Source organism: Xiphias gladius, chromosome 22 (assembly GCF_016859285.1).
Source record: "Xiphias gladius isolate SHS-SW01 ecotype Sanya breed wild chromosome 22, ASM1685928v1, whole genome shotgun sequence".
Lineage (NCBI taxonomy): Eukaryota > Metazoa > Chordata > Actinopteri > Istiophoriformes > Xiphiidae > Xiphias > Xiphias gladius.
The window spans coordinates 22,967,111-22,987,722 of NC_053421.1; the positions used below are offsets into that span (position 1 = coordinate 22,967,111).

Consider the following 20,612-nt stretch of genomic DNA (forward strand, 5'->3'; position numbering starts at 1 on the left):
GACAGCACTATGCTTGGATGAATGATGAAATGCATAATTAAGCCATTTAGGGGATGTTTTTATCCAGTACCATGAGTGCACACATATTTTTTGCAGCCGCAGTGGCAATCAAAACTGCAGGATATATTAGGGAAATGAGTCACGATTTATACTGGATGTAGTAAACACCTCACTCATAACTGATTCCTATTGCATCTCAACTCAGCTGCCAACCTTGGACGATGAGGTAGACATGGGCGATGCGGGGCTTGTTATTGGCCTGGAAGGTGCAGGTGTAGGGCCCCTCATCGGTTACTTGCACCTTGTCAATGTGGATAGAGAAGTCACTGTTGTTACTGTTGACCAGCGTCACACGCTTGTCCAGCGACCACTTGTCTGTACCCGTGAACAGGATGTTGGAGCGATTCAGCCAGGCCTTGTGGGTCACCTCCTCGTCGATCCGGCATCTGTGACAGGATAGGAGTTGATCAACAGGTGAGAGGCCTTTCTAACATTGTTTTGATAGGGTTGATATTGAAGGAGTCAATGCTGAGAAATGTTATATTGTTAGTTGTTATATCATATAATATATATATTTCATTACAGTAGGTAGCAGTTCTTAGAGAGGTACATGAAGTGTCTTAGTACAGTGTTGAGTATCCATGAGTCACCAGAACAGCATCAGAACATCTTAGAATAGATTGTATAAACTGAAGAAATTGGGACACCATTCTCGTCACAAATAATCTCTCTTTTGGTGTTTTGATAATGGTGGCACGCACATTCTAACACCTTGGTCCAAACTTTCCCCACAGCTGTTCAATTACTTGGAAATACAGTGACTGCAAAGGCCACAGCGTATGATTCACACAATTCTTCTTACTCATCAAACCGTTGGAAGTAACCTTGTACTCTGTATGTAAGAGTCCGCCTTCATTATTTCTCTCCACTCATTTATTCCTATTTTTCCTACACTTGTTCTTTATTTTATCTGTCTGCAACCTCTTGGGCAACACAGTACAAATGAGCAAAATTTTATGCATCATTTCTGTTTCCCGCACAGGTGGACCAAAATGCACAAATTATAAAAATAGAGATCAGTCAGAGAAAAGTGTCAGCAGCTTGAATGCACAGTCAGTTGCATATGAGCCAATCATACCATTATTCTTTGTTCTGACTAAAAGATAACCCTGAAAACTTAATGCACTCCGAATATTGATATACTGTATGTCAACTGGCCATATGCCCAGAAGTGGCTATGGACTCATACTTAAAATAAATAACAATAAAAGGAGACATTTATGGAGAAAATAACAGGTATGGGAAAGCAAAATAACAGTGCTGTGGTGATTAAGGAGCAGTAAATTAAAAATGTCCTCTACAGAAGGCTGTGGCAAGCTTCATAACAGGAGCCACTGGCCAAATGTGTGAGTTCAGTTCTTGTCTTGGCCACTAGATGTCCTTAGCTTCAACTAGTTTGAAGGACATGCCCCTGTAGTCCTTACGTTTAATTGATATAACCTGGATAAATATCACTTTTGGGTTAGATCTTGGATCACCTGCCAAGTCATTGGCAGTGACACCATTGTGCATAAGAATCATAGCACTGGTAAGCTTGGAAGTCTTTGACAAACAGGCTACAAGGCACTGGGCTGACGGTTCAGGTTGACACATGACCTATGGGCCAAACCACTGCAAACAGATTAGGAAGTAACGGAAAAGATGAAAAAAACATTTTTGACTCATATTCAGTCTGTGGCTGGTGGGCTTAAATAAAGAAGCAATATAATAAGAAATACCACCATAAAAAAATCATTATCTGTGTATAAACATCCTATTAATCTATTTTTATAATTAATCGCTTCTGTACTGATGATGTTGCTACAGGACTGCAAGCCCAGAGGAAAAGAGCACCATAATAGCATCAAATGTGCCTCATCTTAATGGCCCGCATCAAAGCCAACACAACAGCATTGTCTAAAGCATAACACAAGTATTTGTGCGACTTGGGCAAAAAGGGATTTTACATGCAAATGGAGTTTATTTATAAAGCTCTTTAGTCTTTTGTTTGTCAGCTGTTGGCTGTCCAGTGCAGACTAAACTTACACACACATCTAATTACAAAATATGCAAACACATCTCTACTGAGGAAGCTACAAAGACAATTCTGTGCAGTGAAATCTAACTCGGCGTACTCTATGGATTACTGCAAGTTTAAAGCAGTAGTTCCCAAATTGGGGTTGGTACCCACCGCAAACACCAAATCTGAGAGGGTGCGAGATGGTTTATAAGAGAGCAAAGCAGAAAAACACATTTGCTTAACAAGAAACAGGCTTATATTTTCAGACTTTCACATAATCTCTGTGAGGGGTTTTCGTGAATTACTTTTAGTTTTACCTTCAAGAATCTATATACGGTATTTGAATTTAAAAAAAAAAATGAGAAGGAAGAATCAGCCCTGGGTTGAGCTGGTCAGAAGATGTAGACTCGTGCAAGTTGTGCAAAGGGGTCACAAGTAGACATAGTTTTGTTTTAAGCGGTCGAAACTCAAAAGAGTTGGGAACTACTGGTTTAAAGAACTGTAGGGGATTACGTCTAAAATTGTTCTATGCTCTGGTAAACCAGTGAATGTGGCACAATTGTTATATAGAGGTGTTTGTAATGTAGCACTACTGTGCAGCTTTTCCGATACCCAGCTGTAAAAGGAAGAAAAAGGTGACATTGTGAGCAGAGATTTTTACCATGAAGGTGCATTAAATTTGGACTTTTATGTGTGAAAACAACCAAATAAATTCTATAGATGTGACTTCTGCACAGCATCAATAGAACGGCTTCAGGCTGCACTGCTTGATGGTGTTATAGATCAGCATCCTGGTTTTTTTGATTTCCAACTTTGAGAAAGACTTGTTGATGTTCACAAATATTGACAAGAGCTGTACTTGGCTTCGGAATAACATACCTTATTCTAGTAGAGGGCCCACTTTTCTTTCAAGTAAAAAAAAGGATTAAAAGAAGAATTTGTTCAAAGATCTGAAGAGCTGTAGGCTCAAAATTGATGAAAGTAATGTTGACTTGGATTTCTTTTTCTTTTTATTATTTATTTATTTTTTTTGGGCTGCTGAGTGTACTGCCAAGCCAGGTCCAATCCAGACGAAGGGGAAAAAGCAAGGTGGCGGTTTTTCTGCTTGGTTGGGATCTGGGGAAAGCTGTGATTTCTACTTTATCACTCACAGTTAGGCAGGTGTGGTTGGATGCAGAGGAAGTCCACCCACCGAGCTGACCTGTGCATCATTATTGTTATATCTAAGTAAAAAGAAAAGGTGATTGTAGACAGACTGGACGACTCCAGCGACATCTGACTGGTATTATTATTTAATTAGCTGTAGGGAAAACAAAGCTGGAAAAGATGGCACAATGTGGGAGTTATGTGACAGAAAATTGGCAATTAAACTGCACGACAGTTGAGGGGTTGGGGGGGACAAACATGTTTTTCATGTAATTAGAAGGTACAGGTGTAGGATCAAGAGTTACCTCAAAGTGACGCTTTCTCCTTCCAACACTGTAATGTTGTCCGGCAGGTGTCCGAATTCCGCTCCGTGCAAACTGGACCCTGCCAAGAAAAACGAGAGAGGACACCAATGAGCATCCAGTAATGGCCCCAAATGCTAGTGCCGCTGGTGTTCATCAATCGCAGGTCATTTACATGGGCACAGACCACCTCACCAAATCAGGATGGGCAGGGATGTACTCTGCATCCTGCTTACTTATTTCTGAAGGGAAAGTAATAAATATACTAAGCAAAAGAGTCACAATGTCTGCACTGACCCCCATACTTGAATAATGATTTGGTTTTACCCTGCATTCTGGTGGGATGCGCGTTCATTGAACAGCACTGATAATGAGCCAAGGGAAGGGGATTCACGCGGAGCTGCCGGAGCGTGAAATGAAGGGACAGAAACGGTAACAGAAGGGATGCTCATCCTGCCTACCAATACACACATGCACACACTCACAGAACAGAGACACATGCTTACAATTGCACAAAGACACGAGAACAGACACACATCCTGAGAGCCATTAGGTGAAGAGGAAATACAAACTTGGCATCCGTGATGTGTGTTTGACACAAGAAGAAAAACTTTAAAACAGTTTGAAGTCATTTTTGGGAACTTGCTTGGACTGAGAACGAAGATAACCAAAGACCTTATATGCTGGCAGTGATATTGCCAACTGAGGCAGGCCAATCCCCAGTAAGACACCTGGCTCTGTCCATCTAAACTCTGCCAAATCACAGCATGACACCAGATACCTCGGCTTGTGTCCTCCCTCCATCTCAGACAATCTCTTTCTCGCTCTGTAAGATGACCTCAATATCTCAATAGGTTGTGGGTTGCTGCAGTCTAGCCTTGAGGTTTAATAAATGGTGACTTTATGAGACAAAGCTGCTGCAGCCAGGATCTAAGAAGCAGCTCAAGGTTTTTTAAATAGCTCGCACAAAGTTAAAGACATGTTGAGCATGCCAAATGGGAATGCTAAGAGATGAGACCCCAAATGATTGGCAATGTACCAATTAATGGATAGGAAATGTGGGCTTTAAATTAAAAGAAGACTCAGGGTTTGATTACAAAGAATAATGAGAGAGGCTTCAGAATTATAATACACATGATGGATTACTATTCAAAAGGTTTTCAATCTGCATAGCAGAAAGTCCCGAGAAGTGCCAACTACAATAAATAATAATTTAACATCTCTTGAATAAAGACTAATTATGCCTGTTCTCTTTTTCTGCGTGTTTTTGAATGTAAAAGTGTGGGCTGGCATAACTATGTGGATATGCCATGGTAAATATAGGCTATATTCATGGTTGTTTATTCATATATTCATGTGTGTGTGATTAAGTGTGTGCACCAGTGCATGTGTTGCTCATGGGTGTGTATAGAAGCGGTTACAGTATCTAGGTGTCTGTTGCTCATGGGTGTGAATGTGTACATTTGTTTTCTGACATACCGGTGCAGAGCAAAAAAAAGGACAAACTAATGACGCCTCAAAAGAAAACTAGCCCCCGAAAATCTCCTGCTAAAAACTGTAATCGCATTAATGGGTGTTGCTGCCGCCACTGTTGCTGTGCTATCTAGGCCGGCCAAGAATGCCAGAACTGGCTCCATCTATCTCTCTCTGAAAGCCTTGGGGGGAGGGGTGTAGCACATTAACCATTGTGTCCAATGTTCGAAAACGTCATAAGCTTTCGTTTATCTGTGGTTTTTACTATGGTGTAATGTTGCACAGCATCGCTGTTCCCATGCTTTCTTACTTAGACGCAGACAGTCCTCAGCTCAAGCCCTCAGCTGTTCCCTTTCAAGTGTTCTGTACTCTAGACTTTATTTAGGTTAATTCAATTCAGTTCCAGGGCTTGGGGCTTGGAGACGGGTGTGACATGCTGTCATAAATACACACTAGCCCACATATGCAATTACAGACACACACGTAGAGAAAAGACGCTCTCTATCACATAATGTAGCCACTGAGACACAAACGCAACACACACACACACACACACACACACACACACACACACACACACACACACACACACACACACACACACACACACACACACACACACACACACACATTTTGATTGAATGAATGATGTATGCATACGCTGAATGCTCCAAACAACATTGCGAAGGTTACAAACCAGTGGGGAGCTATTCCCATTTCCCTACTCAATTCCCATTTTCACAGTTCGATTGGCACCTCGCATTCTAAAACCTGTATCACCCTGCCTCCACTCCCAGGCGCCGCACAACATGATAACCAGGTCAACGCGTTCAGCCTAGACTTCCTCTCACACACTGAACCACAGGACCGATCACAGACGTGCAAGATTACACACACACACACACACACACACACACACATGCAAACACACTCATCGATGAGCTAAACCAGCTGAGATGAAGGTTTGTCTGAGTTCACTGTGGCAGCGAACACACCAAAGATTCTCTTCACATTCCCCATGGGAAATACAAATATGACTAGACACACACATGTCAAAATACACACAGGGAAATGCACACATACACAAATATTTTGCATCCACTCTCCTTCACGCATGGACACACCCCCTACTCTATAACCCTTTTGGACTTCTGTTGAGGTCTGACTGCTCAGTGCAAAGTGAACTTGTGGCTTTGACCTTTGCACAGGTTAAGGTCCTCACCCAAGATTTATGTTGTGGAAATCAGCAGCTTGTGTAGAACAAACAAACAGGACCACCGTCTGTATTTAGAGAGGGGAGACCACCTCTCTCCTGACACAAGGGTGACCTCAGGACAGTTTTGAGGTTCACGCTCCCTTTTCTTCCCCCCTACTTGGAGCAAAGCACTGAGTGAGAATCAATCAAATATTATCATTTGCTTGACAGCTGGACTATGTTTCGGCACAAGACGATAACGAAAACCTAATGCAGACCTGGAAACATACAAACCCAGTCCTCGGGAATGTCAACCGGCTATATGGCTAGAGCTGGCTGTAGATTTAAAGTTAAGGTTGACGACAGCAAATTGAAACAATCGTGAAAACATGCACTGATATGGGAAGATAAGTTAATATAGGTAAGAGATAACGGAGGTCATTTGAATTCATCCTCTGTGCATCGTTGATATCTGTACCAAAATTGAATGGCAATCCATCCGATAATGCAAAGATATTTTAGTCTGGACCACACTGTGGGACTGACTGACCAACATTTCCATCCCAAGAGCCATGCTGCTATAGAGCCAAAGCCAACGCAATCATACTGTAATAAAACTGTAATATGTATATGGAGGTAAATGGTTATTGCCTCTACGGATAAAGGACTATAAAGTGTGCATCTGCAGCATCTCTTTTATGGGTGAGTGGGAGTGGGGGCATAAAACAACAAAATGTAAACATCATCTGGCTTAATGACAACATGTCTCTCTCCCTTTGATGTAATCCACATTATTTATCCTTTTCGGGCAATTAATTCAAATCTAGCCAGCCAAACACAACGGACATGATCAAACAGAACAATAATGACTCCAGACTGCAGCCAGCATGGTGTTGCATGGCCAAAACAGATCCTTCAGACAGCTCTCTCAAATTCTGGGCTACTTTTGGCTTTATTGATCACTATCTCAAATTCTCCTTTTTGTCTGCTACCTCCTGGGGCTCAGCGTGCAGGCTGATGAACTGCGCCCACCAGGAGGATTCAGGAGTTTTTTCCCGTTGACACTCCAGAAAGCTGGATTCTTATCAACAGGAAAGCAAAAAAACAAAACAAGCTTCTCGTCTTTACTGCTTCGGTACTTTACTTTACTAAAGTAAGAATGGATTTGTTTATAGGAGTGAAAAATCCTGAGCCTATATAAAACACAACTGAGCGGACATGATAAATAACCATTTGGAACCATGCTGGTAGTGATCACTGCAGTGGCCCCTGGTGTTGGCGTGGCTACCGGCATATTGAATTTCACTGCTCACTGTTGTCTTTAGCAGCTACACTCTCTCCTGGCTACTGGTATCTTGTCCTTGCTATGACCTGCTGTTTTGGCACACAAATGGAACCCCACCTCCACGCACACACACGTACACGCACAGACACACACATACATACACACTGTGTACGCTGTCCAAATGACCCCCCTCAAGCCTTTCTGTGCACACAGTATTGAGCCTTGGGTTGAAATTTGTCGGGGATTTTTAAGAGGATAAAATTTTATGGACATGCCTATGGGATTACACACAGGAAACTACTGGGCTGACAGACTATTATATATACTTTTATATTTACTGTAGTTCTTCCTTTGCTGTTCAGTTCCGCTGTTCTACACCCTCCAAAAGCAGAAATCTGTTTTGCTCATCTGTGGATAACACTTTATCTATTGTTGGTCCATAGGTAGACATTCAGATAATTCCCTACACTTGTGGTCCAGTGTTTTTGCCTTTGTGCTTTCCTGCATTGTGTCTTTTGTCTGTAAACGCGTTGCAAGGCTGTATCCTCGGCACCCACAAGACATCTATTATGTGATTTGTATTCTCTTGACTTTTACATGCGCCTGTTTGTAATTACACTTGCTACTGGCAGACACTTATGTGCAGATCTCTATTGAGCTGTACAACTTTAGCCAGTGCAGTCCTTGCAAAGGTTTCTTTGTACTGTTCATCTATTTCGCATTGCCCTTGACGATCAAATAAACACAGAGATGACGGAAAGCTACTTCTGAAAGCATGATTTGCGTCAAAACGGATAACGGCAAAGACTATAGTGAAACTCCTAACAAGAATCCATTTTAACGGATGCTACTGTGGTTTTGAATCTGAAAAGAGAAGGAGAGAGGCATAGTACAAGGTTGGAAAGCAGAGGCGAAAATGGATAGCGAGGGCAAGGTGATGTCCTGAAAGAAAAGTCATTCAGAGTGAGGAAACACTGTAGTGGGATATGGAATTACTGGATGTTTTGGAGCCGCAGCAGTAGAAGCAGTACCAGTAGTGGTAGTTATACAGTTATAGTAGTATTAGATGATAATAGCACTGTTGGTGTTTAGTAGTAGCAGTTACAAAAGGAACAATAGAGTAGCATCAATATGAAGAGGAGAGAACAGTGCAAAGACACAGTCAGTAATGCTGGGGCAGAGAGCAAAGCAAAGGAAAGACACACCCGCATAATTAACACCGGGATACTGCAGCCAATTAAATATTTACAGAGACACTTCCCTCCGACACCTTGATGATGAGGAGAGGCAGCCTAAGGATTATCAGATGCTGGGAGCCCCAGGCAGGAGACAAGGGGTTGGGGGTGAGGGATTAAACATTAACCGGCACAGATATCCCTTTCTCTTCCTCGTCTGATCCCATTAACTCTGGATGGCCCAAAACCAACCCCATGTCCACCTCATTTAAGCCCTATCTTCCTGCCCTCCCCCGTTCTCGTCTTCCTCTTCATTCCACTACTTATTCAGCCCCCTCTACTCCCTATCGATGAAATCTCTGGCTCCCTCCACCCTCAGCACCACCTGTTAGGGACAGAACAACGGGAGAGCAGGAGAAGAGTGATGGGCAAGAAGTGAGAAACCACTTGGATGCCTCGCTCAACAGCACAACAAGATGGATATGCAGGTCGCCTGCTTTTCACAATTGCTGGTGAAGCAAAATGGTTGTTGGCAGGATTCCACTTGACAGGAAATCTAAGAAATGTCAGAGAAGTCACAGTGAATGAATTGTTTTGAATCTGTCTGGTAATGTCACCCCCCGCCCGCCCCCTAAACCAAAGATGTTTTTTCCTGCTGGAGAAATGTGGTGGAAGGAAAGAAATAAGTGTTTATGTGATCTTAGCTTATTTCAACATTAACTGCTCTGGTGACCTTGTTCTGAGGCAACAAGAGGACTGGTTGGACATTTAGCTGCTCATCATTCAAGGTCATATATTTGGCTGGCCTCACAGGACTGGCACGTTCCTACTATTCTGACAAATATACAACTGCTAACACTCACAAGCATGCCAAAACGATCAGCGTTTACAGAAAAGCAGGGCATCCCCCTCGGGTGTCTAACTTGGCCTTACCAAAGATGTGACATCTGCCCCTTTTTACTGTACACACGCTGCATCCACAATTCTGCCTCTGGTCCCCTCCCATTCAAAATCTCCTCCTCTCTTTCCCTCCCCTCGTCTCCCTCCCACACACTAATCCTTCTTCACACATCAATCAATAGAGCACTGCAGAGTGCAGAGAGCCATACAGCTCTCAATGCAGCAGTTGTACAACTTCAATGGGCAGCCACAGATCTTTGCCATTGAATCAAGCGTGGCCGGGAAGAAAGCCGAGCGTGCTAAAACCAGGGACGAGCCCCACTCCACTTTCTTTTACCCCCCATTTTCCTTGGACTGATGCCTAAACCCCTTAGCACTGTTGAAATCAATACAGTAGTTAAACTGTTACTTCCTTTCCCAGTGAGTACACACACACACACACACACACACGCCCGCCTTTACACAAGGCCTTGTAGACTCCCCTAAATACACCCTGTGCACTGGTAATTTGACAGATTTGTGGGCAAGTGCTGTCACTGCTTTAAAGGAGAAGCTTAAAATACTGATTCACTCCAAGTAGCTCTGCATCTGACATCCTCTGACAATAACATACTTTATAAGCAGCAAAAAGGAATATAATACAGCGGCATGCTGCAGTCTGTGATACTGAGCAAATCTGAGTTGTAAATTCCCATTTTAGTGTCAAGTTATGGTAAACGCATACAGTAGAGGCACAATACATGAATGGGCTGAAATATTAGCACCTCATTGTCCTGTATTCATGTCTATTTTCATGGACATAATGATAAAAATATGTATTATTTTTAAAGGTCCTCTGTAGTGTTTCAATACCATGAAACCTGCATTCTTTATATCTTCTGGACATTTGCATGCTAGCAATCTTCTCCTCAACTTCCATTCCTACATTTCTTGATGCCATACCACCCCTGATTGTTGAGTAGTGTCTTCCTATGGCCATGTTGCATATGGCAATACAAAATATCAAGTAAGTTCCCCAAACTGAATGAAAACATAAAGGCTTCGTAACTGACATGATAGCTTGACAACATAATTTGCTTAACAAAACCTGTTGCACAAATAAAATTGTTTTCTGATCTGACACCTCTATGGTTAAGGTTTGGTTATGTTTGGGCACAAAAACAACAGGAAAAGATAAATGTCATAGTTAAAAGAAACATGAAATGAACTTCTTCCTCCTGAAGGACAAGAGCTATAATTTCGGCAGAGAACTCTGTCACTTTAATGTTAACATAAGTTATTTTTGTCCATTTACTGAAACGACCGATGCCGTCACTTTTCTAGGAAGGACAGATTTGAAAAAGCACATAAAAACAATCAGGTTACTGTTTAACACAATGAACATTTCAATAACAATTTTTTTTATTAATGTTTAACCATGATTTGCATGGAATCACTGATTTGGACAACAGAATTGTGTAAAATAATAAGACAATATGATCATATCAACAAGAGGTAATAAAACTTGAAGTCTATAAACCATAATATTGAATTATTACACAGTCTTATACCATAATTGTCAAAATACATATACAAAATACAAATAAATAATACAACTGCATCATAAAAAAGTGAAATTGCTCTGGTATTCCATATTCTTATTGTTTATAGGACCTTTGTCAGATGCAGTGAGACTGATCAAATAATTCCAGCCATGCAGTTAAGCTTCCAGCACAGTGGCAGGGCTTACCCTATAGTTTACACTTGAGCCTCTAAGAGGCTACAATAAAAACAGCAATTACTGGGCAATAGTGACAGGAGACAAAGGAGTGTAATAGCATGGGAGCAGTTATTTTCGATAGGACCATTGGCTGTAAAGTGGAGTCAAAAAAGAATGAGGCGTCAAAAAGTCAGCTGAGTGCTGGGCAGTATGTGTATGACATGGTGGACCAGACAATACAAGCTGCCAATGGTCATTCATGACACACTTGAAAAGTAGGACAAATGAGACAAAAAGCGTTTAACAAGAGCTCGAGAATGAGTGCCAATGTTGTTAATCTGGACATTAACTTACACTGAAAGAGCTGAAATCATGCAATTTCCATCAAAGACAAAAGATGATGTGCTGAAAATGCATTCAGTGAATTTTGAACAAAGTCTTGAATCAATGTGGAGATGAATAAAAGATCTAATTTAGCTTTTGTTTAGATTTTCTGGCATGCGTAAGCCTTGACAGCACCAACACTGACTTAGTTTATCCCCCCCATTCATTTCATACTGATAATGACGTATTTCTGTGGAAGTATGCAAAATATGTTATATACTCAAACAGAGTAATAAGACCAGTTAATTGTGATGACTGAATGGAGGGCAATTAGCCGCTGTCTGAGGCCACCATGGTAATGAGCAATCTAAAATAAGTTATTCTTTGTCTGTGCCTTTTGCATACAGCAAAATAAGAGGGAACAACATTTTGGTTACAGGAGAGAAGGAACATTTTCACATCAACACACTTCAAGTTCAGTGATGCACTAATTACTTGAATGTGATGGTTTCAAGTGCACCTGGGTTATATCTAAGCACATGTGCGCATCCATGAATTCATGCACATATGAATATTATGTTTGAGTGAACAGTTTTTGAGCGTGTGCAAGTCCATCTCAGTATTTGTTTGTGTGTGTGTGTGTTTTTATGTGTGTGTGTGTGTGTGTGCGGGCCGATGTGTTGTTCAGGACCACTGGGCTGCTCATCCAGGGGTCTTGCTGCCTGCACTACAGGGGGTGGCGAGAGAGTGAGGATGAAAGGAGGAGATCCAGGCGGGGGAAGTGAGGATGGAGGCGCAGGGTACGGCGAAAGAGAAGGAAAAGAGCTGGGGGCAGGAGGGGGGAGAAGGCGAGGGTCAGAGCCCAGGAGTAAGGTGCTGTCAGGATAATTCACAGCAGCAGTACTTGCTGCAAAGAACAAAACAGAATTACCTGAGGGAACAGAAATCAGCTAACACCTGCTTAGGAGGGAGCTCCTGAGGGATGGAATGGGAGAAGGAGGAAAAAAGGGAGGAGGGAGGCATGGTGCAGTGCACTAAGACGCTGGCAAGTACAGATGAAGTACGCATCAGTGTGTGAGTGTGTACGTGTACGTGTGTGTGTGCGTGTGTGTATGTGTGTGTGAGAGAGAGCGAGTGATAGCGAGAGAGAGAGAGAATGTGCATATATGTATTTGGAAGCTTGTGTAAATCTATTTGCTGCTTGTGTTTTTGAGTTTGTGTTTGCGGTTACTGTGTGTGTGTGTGTGTGTGTGTGTGTGTGTGTGTGCGAGTCAGAGAGAGAGAGAGAGAGTTTAAGTGTGTGTTTTTTTTGCATGTGTTTGCATACTTCTGTCTGTTTGTGTGCAGTTGGATTCCGCCTGACTGTGCCCACCGCCATCCTTACAGCTGTGGATGGGGTTCATTTGCATTCTGAATCGCAGCAGCTCTTGCCATTGTTCCTCCACTGCTGCGACTCGGCACACACAGCCAAAAACCAGTTTTGTTTGGCTACAGCTGTGCTGGAGAGCCCATGGCAGACATTCAAAGCGCCACCACAAGCTCAGGCCTTGGTCTGTAAGTTGGATTGAGTTTGGTTGACGTCATTTCCCCTTTCTGGGCTATGTTTGCGGGCTACCTGGTTCACTAAGTTAGAGTGTATTCTCCTTCACCAAATCTTGGAGTTCCCTTCTGTTTCTCTCTGCATACTTGTCTTGCACCAGATGGAAGGCACATGACACCCCGGCTAGCTTTTGGCACCATCAGCGAGCTGCCGCTGCTCAATTACAGAAAAGCCCCTTCCCATTCCCTCGACAGCATTACAGTCATGCTCACATGCTCCCTTGTTGCTCTTTTCATCTTGTTGAGCGGGGAGGCCCTCTGAGTTAAAAATACCCCACTTTGAAGATGAGAGTCCCTCCCTTTTCACCCTCCAACCCCTTCTTTCAGCCTGGGTGGTGACATGCTTTTGGTATCTCTTTGAAAGGGCCAGTGCATTAGAAAAAAACAATCAATAGAGAGCCCATTTAATCTTTGCAGCTGATCAGAAGTGAGAGGGGTCTCATGTATGACATGCAGAACAAATACTGAAAATCAAAAAGTGAGAGATGAGAAGATAGGTAAACGTGAATTAATGTGTCATAGTCTGTTTGAGGAGGAAACAAGCGTGCAGCCAGTTACTTGGGGCGAAGCTAAGCTATGAGTTTATGTCAGCCTTGGTGGACTGAGCCACTGACTAATCTGCTGGCTCATGTTCCCGATGAAGCTGTTTCACCAAACCCAGAGGCTATCGAGGAATATGAGGAAATCAGGGGCATAACTAAAGCTGCGACAGAAGTAATGTGTAATTAAATACAATGCCACTGGCTAATTTACCTTTAATTTATCTCTACACATCAGTTTCTTCTGTGTTTTTTTATTGTGTTTTTCACAGAAAGGGTTGTATAACTCCTTTTGTGGAGGTTATTAATCTTTCAGTGCACTGTTACAAACATAAACAAACTCCTAAGTCACCATAAGTTATTAGAGGGCCGTCTCCTTGGAGCTGTTTGAATTGGATTAATGCTCCTTCATGTGGAGCACTGAAAATGATCTCTGGCTTCCCTCTCTCTCATGTGTGCATGAGCTGCAAAAACAATTTTACTACTGTGCCACAAGCACATGCAAGCATGTGAAGACGGCAGACATTCCTTATGCATATATGCAGACAAAACTATAATAGTAATAGGTATTGCATTCATATATAAAGCTGTAACTGTCAATAACCACAGCAAAAAACCTGGGGATTCATTAGCTGCGGTTACGTGCACAATTTTTCATTCTGGTTGAAATCCTTACGATTCAAGATTTCGGGTGAATTATTTACATGGGATGTGATGTCTGGTGTTTACATGCGCTGGGACATTTAATCGGAAAAGCTGTGCGACATGCTACTCAATGGCTATCTAATCTCTCTGGCACTTATTTGATATGATTATGATTGCTATGATTATGCCAGTGACTCTTGCTCAAGTGAAAGCTTATGCTATCGTGTAAGGAATATTTCCATAAAAGACTACAAAACTTACAGAAACTATAAAGTGGAAATAGAAGTATCCTTCTTTAAGATACAGGCTAATGTATCAAAATTTTATATAGCGCAAGTTTCATGTAAAACACATTAAAGACAGCTATCATACAGCTTCTTTAATTTACTTGTCGTTGATTATTACTACTCAGCAAGTGAGCAAGTGAATGTGTCATAGCAAGATCACTTCTTAACACATAATTTCTAACCTTTTTACAAGCTGTCTCATTATCCTCCCTCACTCCATACTGCATCGGCATCGACTTCATCCACAAATGACTCGACAAACATTAGCCAGATGTTTATTTCCTACATTTGCACAAGAGTCTGGAGTAAAGGATTAAAATAAACCCCCTGAAACGTAAATTAACCTCCAGCAAGACATGATTGTGCCTGAGTCATTATATTCAGAGACTTAAGACTTAAAACTTTTTGAACAAAGAGAAGATGATGGTGAAGATTAGGTGAATATTTTCAAGGAAAAATCCACCCCTGGATTCTTTTTCATTGTTATGTAGCTTATCATGAATCTGTGATGTTGAGTGTGTTCCAGGAGTTATTTTTTGTGAAGTAATTGACTTTTTTTGGTGTACCCACTTTGCCGCAATCTGCCTCATCTACGTCTATTAAAGCTGGTGATTTCGTGTGGCTCCTAGAACTACACCGTTAGAGCAGAGACTGAGATGTCAGATGGAAAAAACATTACTTATGTCCCTGAAACACTGCATTTTCTTAACCTGCCATGCATTTTGTGCTACTGAGGCTAGTGTCGACTGAAAAATGTCTATCTTTATATAGTCTACACTGAATTTCTCCCTGTAAAATTGTTCGGCCTTGGAGCATATTGGCGAGTCTAGAAAAAAAAACCCAAAGCTCTCTGCCAGTTGTTTTTGATGATCTGAAAACAAGAGTGTTTATTTCGTACGGTACAGAGCTAAAAGATATTGTTAGCAACTCTTGTGATGTCACGTCATGTCGAGCATCTTTTTACAGCATTAAAAATGTAAGAAGGTGTAAGAAAAGAAGAAGAAAAAAAGGGAGAACGCTTGAAGCAGCAGCTCATCCTTGTTTGTTAAAGACCTTTTCTGACCTCACACCTCTAACCTAATGTTTTACTTCCTCCAGCAGTTGTCAGCTGTACTTTTATCAGGGGGGACTCAGTTTAAGCCCTTATGCACTGAGCTGGGCACATTGTCAGAATCTAAATGAATTTTGATGCTTTCCTCAAGCCGTTTTCTCCTTATTTCTTTCTATGTAGTTCTATATTTTTATTTGCATAATTCTTTTAGTCTGTGTTTGAGTGTATGGCTGTCAATCTCTGTTATCTATGTTGTTGCCCATAGGGTACACAGTTGATGTTTGCATACAACATGTTGTGAGCTTGCATGCAGAAGCCATGTGTGCTTATGGATTGACGGTTGACTGTTGGCTAAACTTCTCCCCGGAGCAGTGATTGTTCAATCATAACTTAGCAACCATAATTTGGCACAGCAGGTCTGTCAAGCTTAGGATTTCTCCACAAGCTGAAGCAGTGTGTGCACTGGGGTTGTAGTGATACTCTCTATTTAAAATGTTTGGAGGGTGGCGTCTTTTGTCTTTCCAAAACCAAAAGCAGAAGAGGAAAAGTGTGAGGAATGCATAAGACAGTAGGTGTATCCTGCTCTAACTTAAGGCGCCACATTAGCATGTTTGGCTAACTAGCTCACTGTCTACATTAGTAACAAAGTGTTACTTCTAAGGCCATGGAGCTTAACTAACTACATTTAAAAAAGCAGCATATCCATGTGGAAGCAGGTCCTGGACGCTATTAGAGCCGAGGCTAATGTTAGCAGCTCTGTCCTGCTCTTAACTGGATTTTGGGAGGTTTATCCTCAAGCAACACCAGCTAACTGTACTGGTGTTAGCAGTGACTTTACCAAACACATTGGTTACTGCTCATACCCAAAGCCTTTTGTCTTGTAACATTAAAAATGTAAATATACTTTTTGAAAATACGAACAAGCAGGCTATGTAAATGAAGCAGCCAAACAGAATTTTTGTTAGAACAAAATTACCGTCCAATTGCACATTTTTTCTTATCACACTTACAATACTAACAATCTCTACACTGAAATAAGAGAACAATGCTGTTTGTTTATTTTTATCTTCTACTTGGAACATTCAGCTGGTGAGCATGCAGAATTTTAGTCAAGGGAATGCAGCTTTAGCCTCAGTCCCATAGCACGATATCATGTATGGAGACAACAAGTGTATATTTAAGGCTATATGTTCAACTATATTTAAAGTTGGTCGGACGCACAGTGTTTTCATCCTCATTGAGCTATGAAACGTCAGCTTACTTAACTAGCTGGCAGCAGTTATTGATCTGCCAACAACGGTATATACAGTACATGTCATATACTTTTCTGATCCACGCTTCTCTCACCCTAATCTAACTTGTCTCTCTTTTTCTCTCATTTTGCCATCTTTTCTCAACCCCTTTTTCCTCCTCTCCTCTCTCTCCCTCCCTACTTTGTTATCTTCTCACCTCCTTGCTCATCTTCTCTCCCCTGCAACGCCACAGCTGATCTTCTCCACCCTCGAATTCAGCAGCTTATCTGAGCATACAAGTTCCACAAAGCTCTATGATCCCTGTCACCTTGCAGGCCGCGTGGGAATCATGAGTCAGTGCTGCAGATACATGATGGTGTAAGAGCTGGTTGGGAAGGAAGGTGGGAGGATGAGGATGAGGAGGTGACAGAAAGAGAGTCGGACGGGGAGGAAGCGCTGTCGGGGAATGCTGAGGAAGTAAGAGAACAAGGAGGGGAAGGGGAAATACAATGAAGTGCAGAGTAGAGGTCAAAGATAATAGAAAGCTGAGGGGTCCTGGAAAAAATGCCTTAAAGAGGGAAATGAAAGTGAGACAAAAGCATCCTCTTGGATGGGCAGGACACATCCTTCTACCTGTGTGTTTTTGGGTTCAGGACCTTTGCTGTATTTAATCTGCTATCCTATGCTTCTTGTCACCTATCACTGCAGATTCTGTCAAATAAAGCATGGAGTAACTTCAAACAGAAGCAAGAGAGAGACAGAGCAGAGGTAGGTAATGGATATAAATTTAAAAAATGTGGTGAGAAAGAGAGGAAAGAGAGTGAGAGATACGGCTCCCCAGATAAAGACAGAGACAGAGAGACTGTCGTTGTTAGAGATTTAGTGCAGATGTGTCACACAAATCCTGATCTTTAGTCAGACTCTTGACAGGCGCAAAGAACATCTTGCTGTCACGCAGAGGCCCCCCGTTAGTTGTCCTCCTCCTCTTCTTCCTCAACATCTCCCCCTCTTTGGCTTTCCTCTCCTCAAGCTTCCGTTCTCTGTTTTCACTTCCACTCTGCCTCATTTCTCCATTTGCTTCACTCCATTCCTCCCATTTCTCTTTTGCTCTGCATCATCTCTCCCTTCTCTCTCGTTTTCGCAGTGCACCTCAACCATCTTAACTCCATTTTCGGGCTCTCAGTCCATCTCTTTCCGTCTGCTCTTTCTCTCTTTATACTACTCTTCTACATTCTTTTGAAAGAGATGTTTCATTAAAAAGCTTCAAAAGTCAGTTTTTGCTGCCACGTCCACTCCTGCCCTCTCAGATCCCCTCCCTTCCCTCCCTGTGTGTCACTCTCCTGGTGGATTTTTGCTTCTTGTCCCCCTTGCCTCTCTTCCCTAATGAATTTTGGACACTTTGCAGCCACAGATGGTGCGGCAGGCAGCTGCTGGCGGCGGGGCTCTGGCGTAACAAAGAGGGAAAGGGAGAGAGAAAGGAAGACTGAGTGCTGCAGCGATAGACCGTCTGCCATCACCTGTTTTAAAAACACACATCACTGAATATGTCCTCACCTCAACCTCTCTTCCTCCCGTGTTGCATTGAAATACAAATCTGACTTCAGCCAGACAGCCAGTGTGAGCACGCATATCACCTATTCACTTTTAATGTATTTTCTCTTTTTGCTCTTTCCTCCACCACTCTCTCACCCCATCCTTTTTTTTCGTTTTGCAGTGGCACTATGGTTAATTGCAAAGCCTCGTTTCTTTCTGGGAAGCTTTAAACCTCTTCCCCTGCAAGGGCGCCTTCAGGCAAGGAAAACAACCCTGAAGTTGTGTTTCTCTCCTCATCTTTTGAACCAGTACCACACCCTTATCTATGTTTTCTTTTCTGTTTTTTAAAATCCAACTCACATACATTGCAGGATTCCAATGCGTAATTCATTCTGCCGTTGGTCTCTGAGAGCTTTAAAGGCATCAAAAACTGGGCGAAGGCACCAGTAATGGATGAACATGTGAGGTGACAGATGAAGTAAAGTTTGGAACAATTATTTGTTCAGTAAAACACATCCAAGGTCTCAGTTAAAATTTTTTAAGGTAGCTTCAATGTCATTATGGTAGTTAGGGGTCAGGACTTCTTCAAGGGGTCACAGGATTAACCTGAGGGGTCATAAGATGATTTACAGAAGAGAAAACAGGATAAAACATCTCATAGCCTCTAAAACGTATTCAAATGAAGCGATCTGAGAAGAAAAAACACTCTTTTTTGGAACTTCTCACAATTTATGTCATTTACAACATTTGCTTTTCTTTAAAGGATCAAAATGTTCATCAAAAGGTTGGAATAGCCTGATCTACACCACATTATTTGGAGGTAAAACAGAAAGTAAGTGTAACCGAATTTAAGTTTTGGGTGAGCTCACTTTTAATTCCCAGATTTCTCTGTACTTGTCTCGGCGAGTACACAGTTTTTACCACTGATAGGTAAAAATTTCCAAACCAGAAAACAAAAAGGTGCATTCTCTGTAGCCTGCTACCGTGCAGAGCACAGGTGTAATCGCCACGTGAGCATATTACCTCTGCACAACCCTCAGCTCTGATATCATAATGTAAATACTGATAATACTGTAAATACAGGGACATCAGAGAGAAGACTGTGTACTCAGTGTATCTTGTGTGGGCGTCCGTATATGGTCAGCACATCCCGAGGTAACACTGAATGATTTATGAATTCTGGGAGATTTAACATGCTCAAATGGAACTGCTCTAAACTATTCTACGGTGAACTTCTATAGAGAGCTAAGTATAGTACCAATGGGTGCATAGGTTAATTGTGCTAACTCAAGGGCGTCCCAGATGTGGTGCCCATGAGAGATATACCATTATACATTTTAAGGCCAAGCAATCCTTTCTTCTTCCCCTCTCTCCTGTTTTCGCTCTCTCTCTTACCATCCTTTTCTCCCGTCGTCTCTCCCCTCTACAAACAAAAACTGCCTCGTGATCATCATCATCTCCCTTGACAATGTTGGTTGCTCTCTGTGCCCCAGGTGAAAGCTGTTCTCCCACACAGAGGTCAGAATTTCAAGTCCTCTCTCTGCTCCCAAACTTTTTGGGAAAGCGGGAAACATCACTTTGATGTGCTTTTGTCGGCTACTCTCGACATTTTAGACAAAGTGCTTGTGTTAAAATGGAGGGAAAAAAAAGCCTAGACCAAGGGTTTTTCTGGATGTTCAAGGAAAAAACACTTAGATCTGTTCTCCCTGGTGTTACGTGATTTTCTCTGTGGCTACTGCACTCCATTTAAAATATTTAATTTATTTTAAAAATAATTTTCTTATGTTTTTGCACCTCCACATCTTCATGTCTTTTAGGAAAACAGAGCAGTTATTGTACCGCTCCTTGTAATCATCATTACAAAACCTTAATAAACTCAGCTAGTAGTGGGCCTCATCACTGTATGTAATTTTATATCATGATATAAAATCATGATATATAGTATAATGTATATTTTCTGGAAATTCAATGGAGAAACAGTTTAAATTTAAAATAACAAATAAGCAGTCAAAATGTATTTCAAAATCCTATTTCAAAATATAGGTTAAAAATGCTATATAGGAAAAAGAAGATAAAAGAGAGAACGAAGACAATAGAACAAGGAGAATTAAGTGCACAATCCACAAAATAAAAGGTATAAAATCAAGAGAAAGCCAAAGAGAAAACAA

At 41.8% G+C, this 20,612-nt stretch overlaps 1 protein-coding gene across 1 annotated transcript in view; it reads right to left on the reverse strand.

Annotated features, from left to right (window-relative positions):
- The window catches only part of iglon5 (IgLON family member 5), an 86,421-nt gene that overhangs the window by 10,929 nt on the left and 54,880 nt on the right, over positions 1–20,612 (reverse strand). The window contains exons 2-3 of the mRNA XM_040118192.1: positions 3,511–3,589; positions 214–446 (exon numbers count right to left, since the gene is read on the reverse strand). Coding sequence (XP_039974126.1) covers positions 214–446; positions 3,511–3,589 — 312 coding nt within the window. The remainder of the gene's footprint in view (positions 1–213; positions 447–3,510; positions 3,590–20,612) is intronic.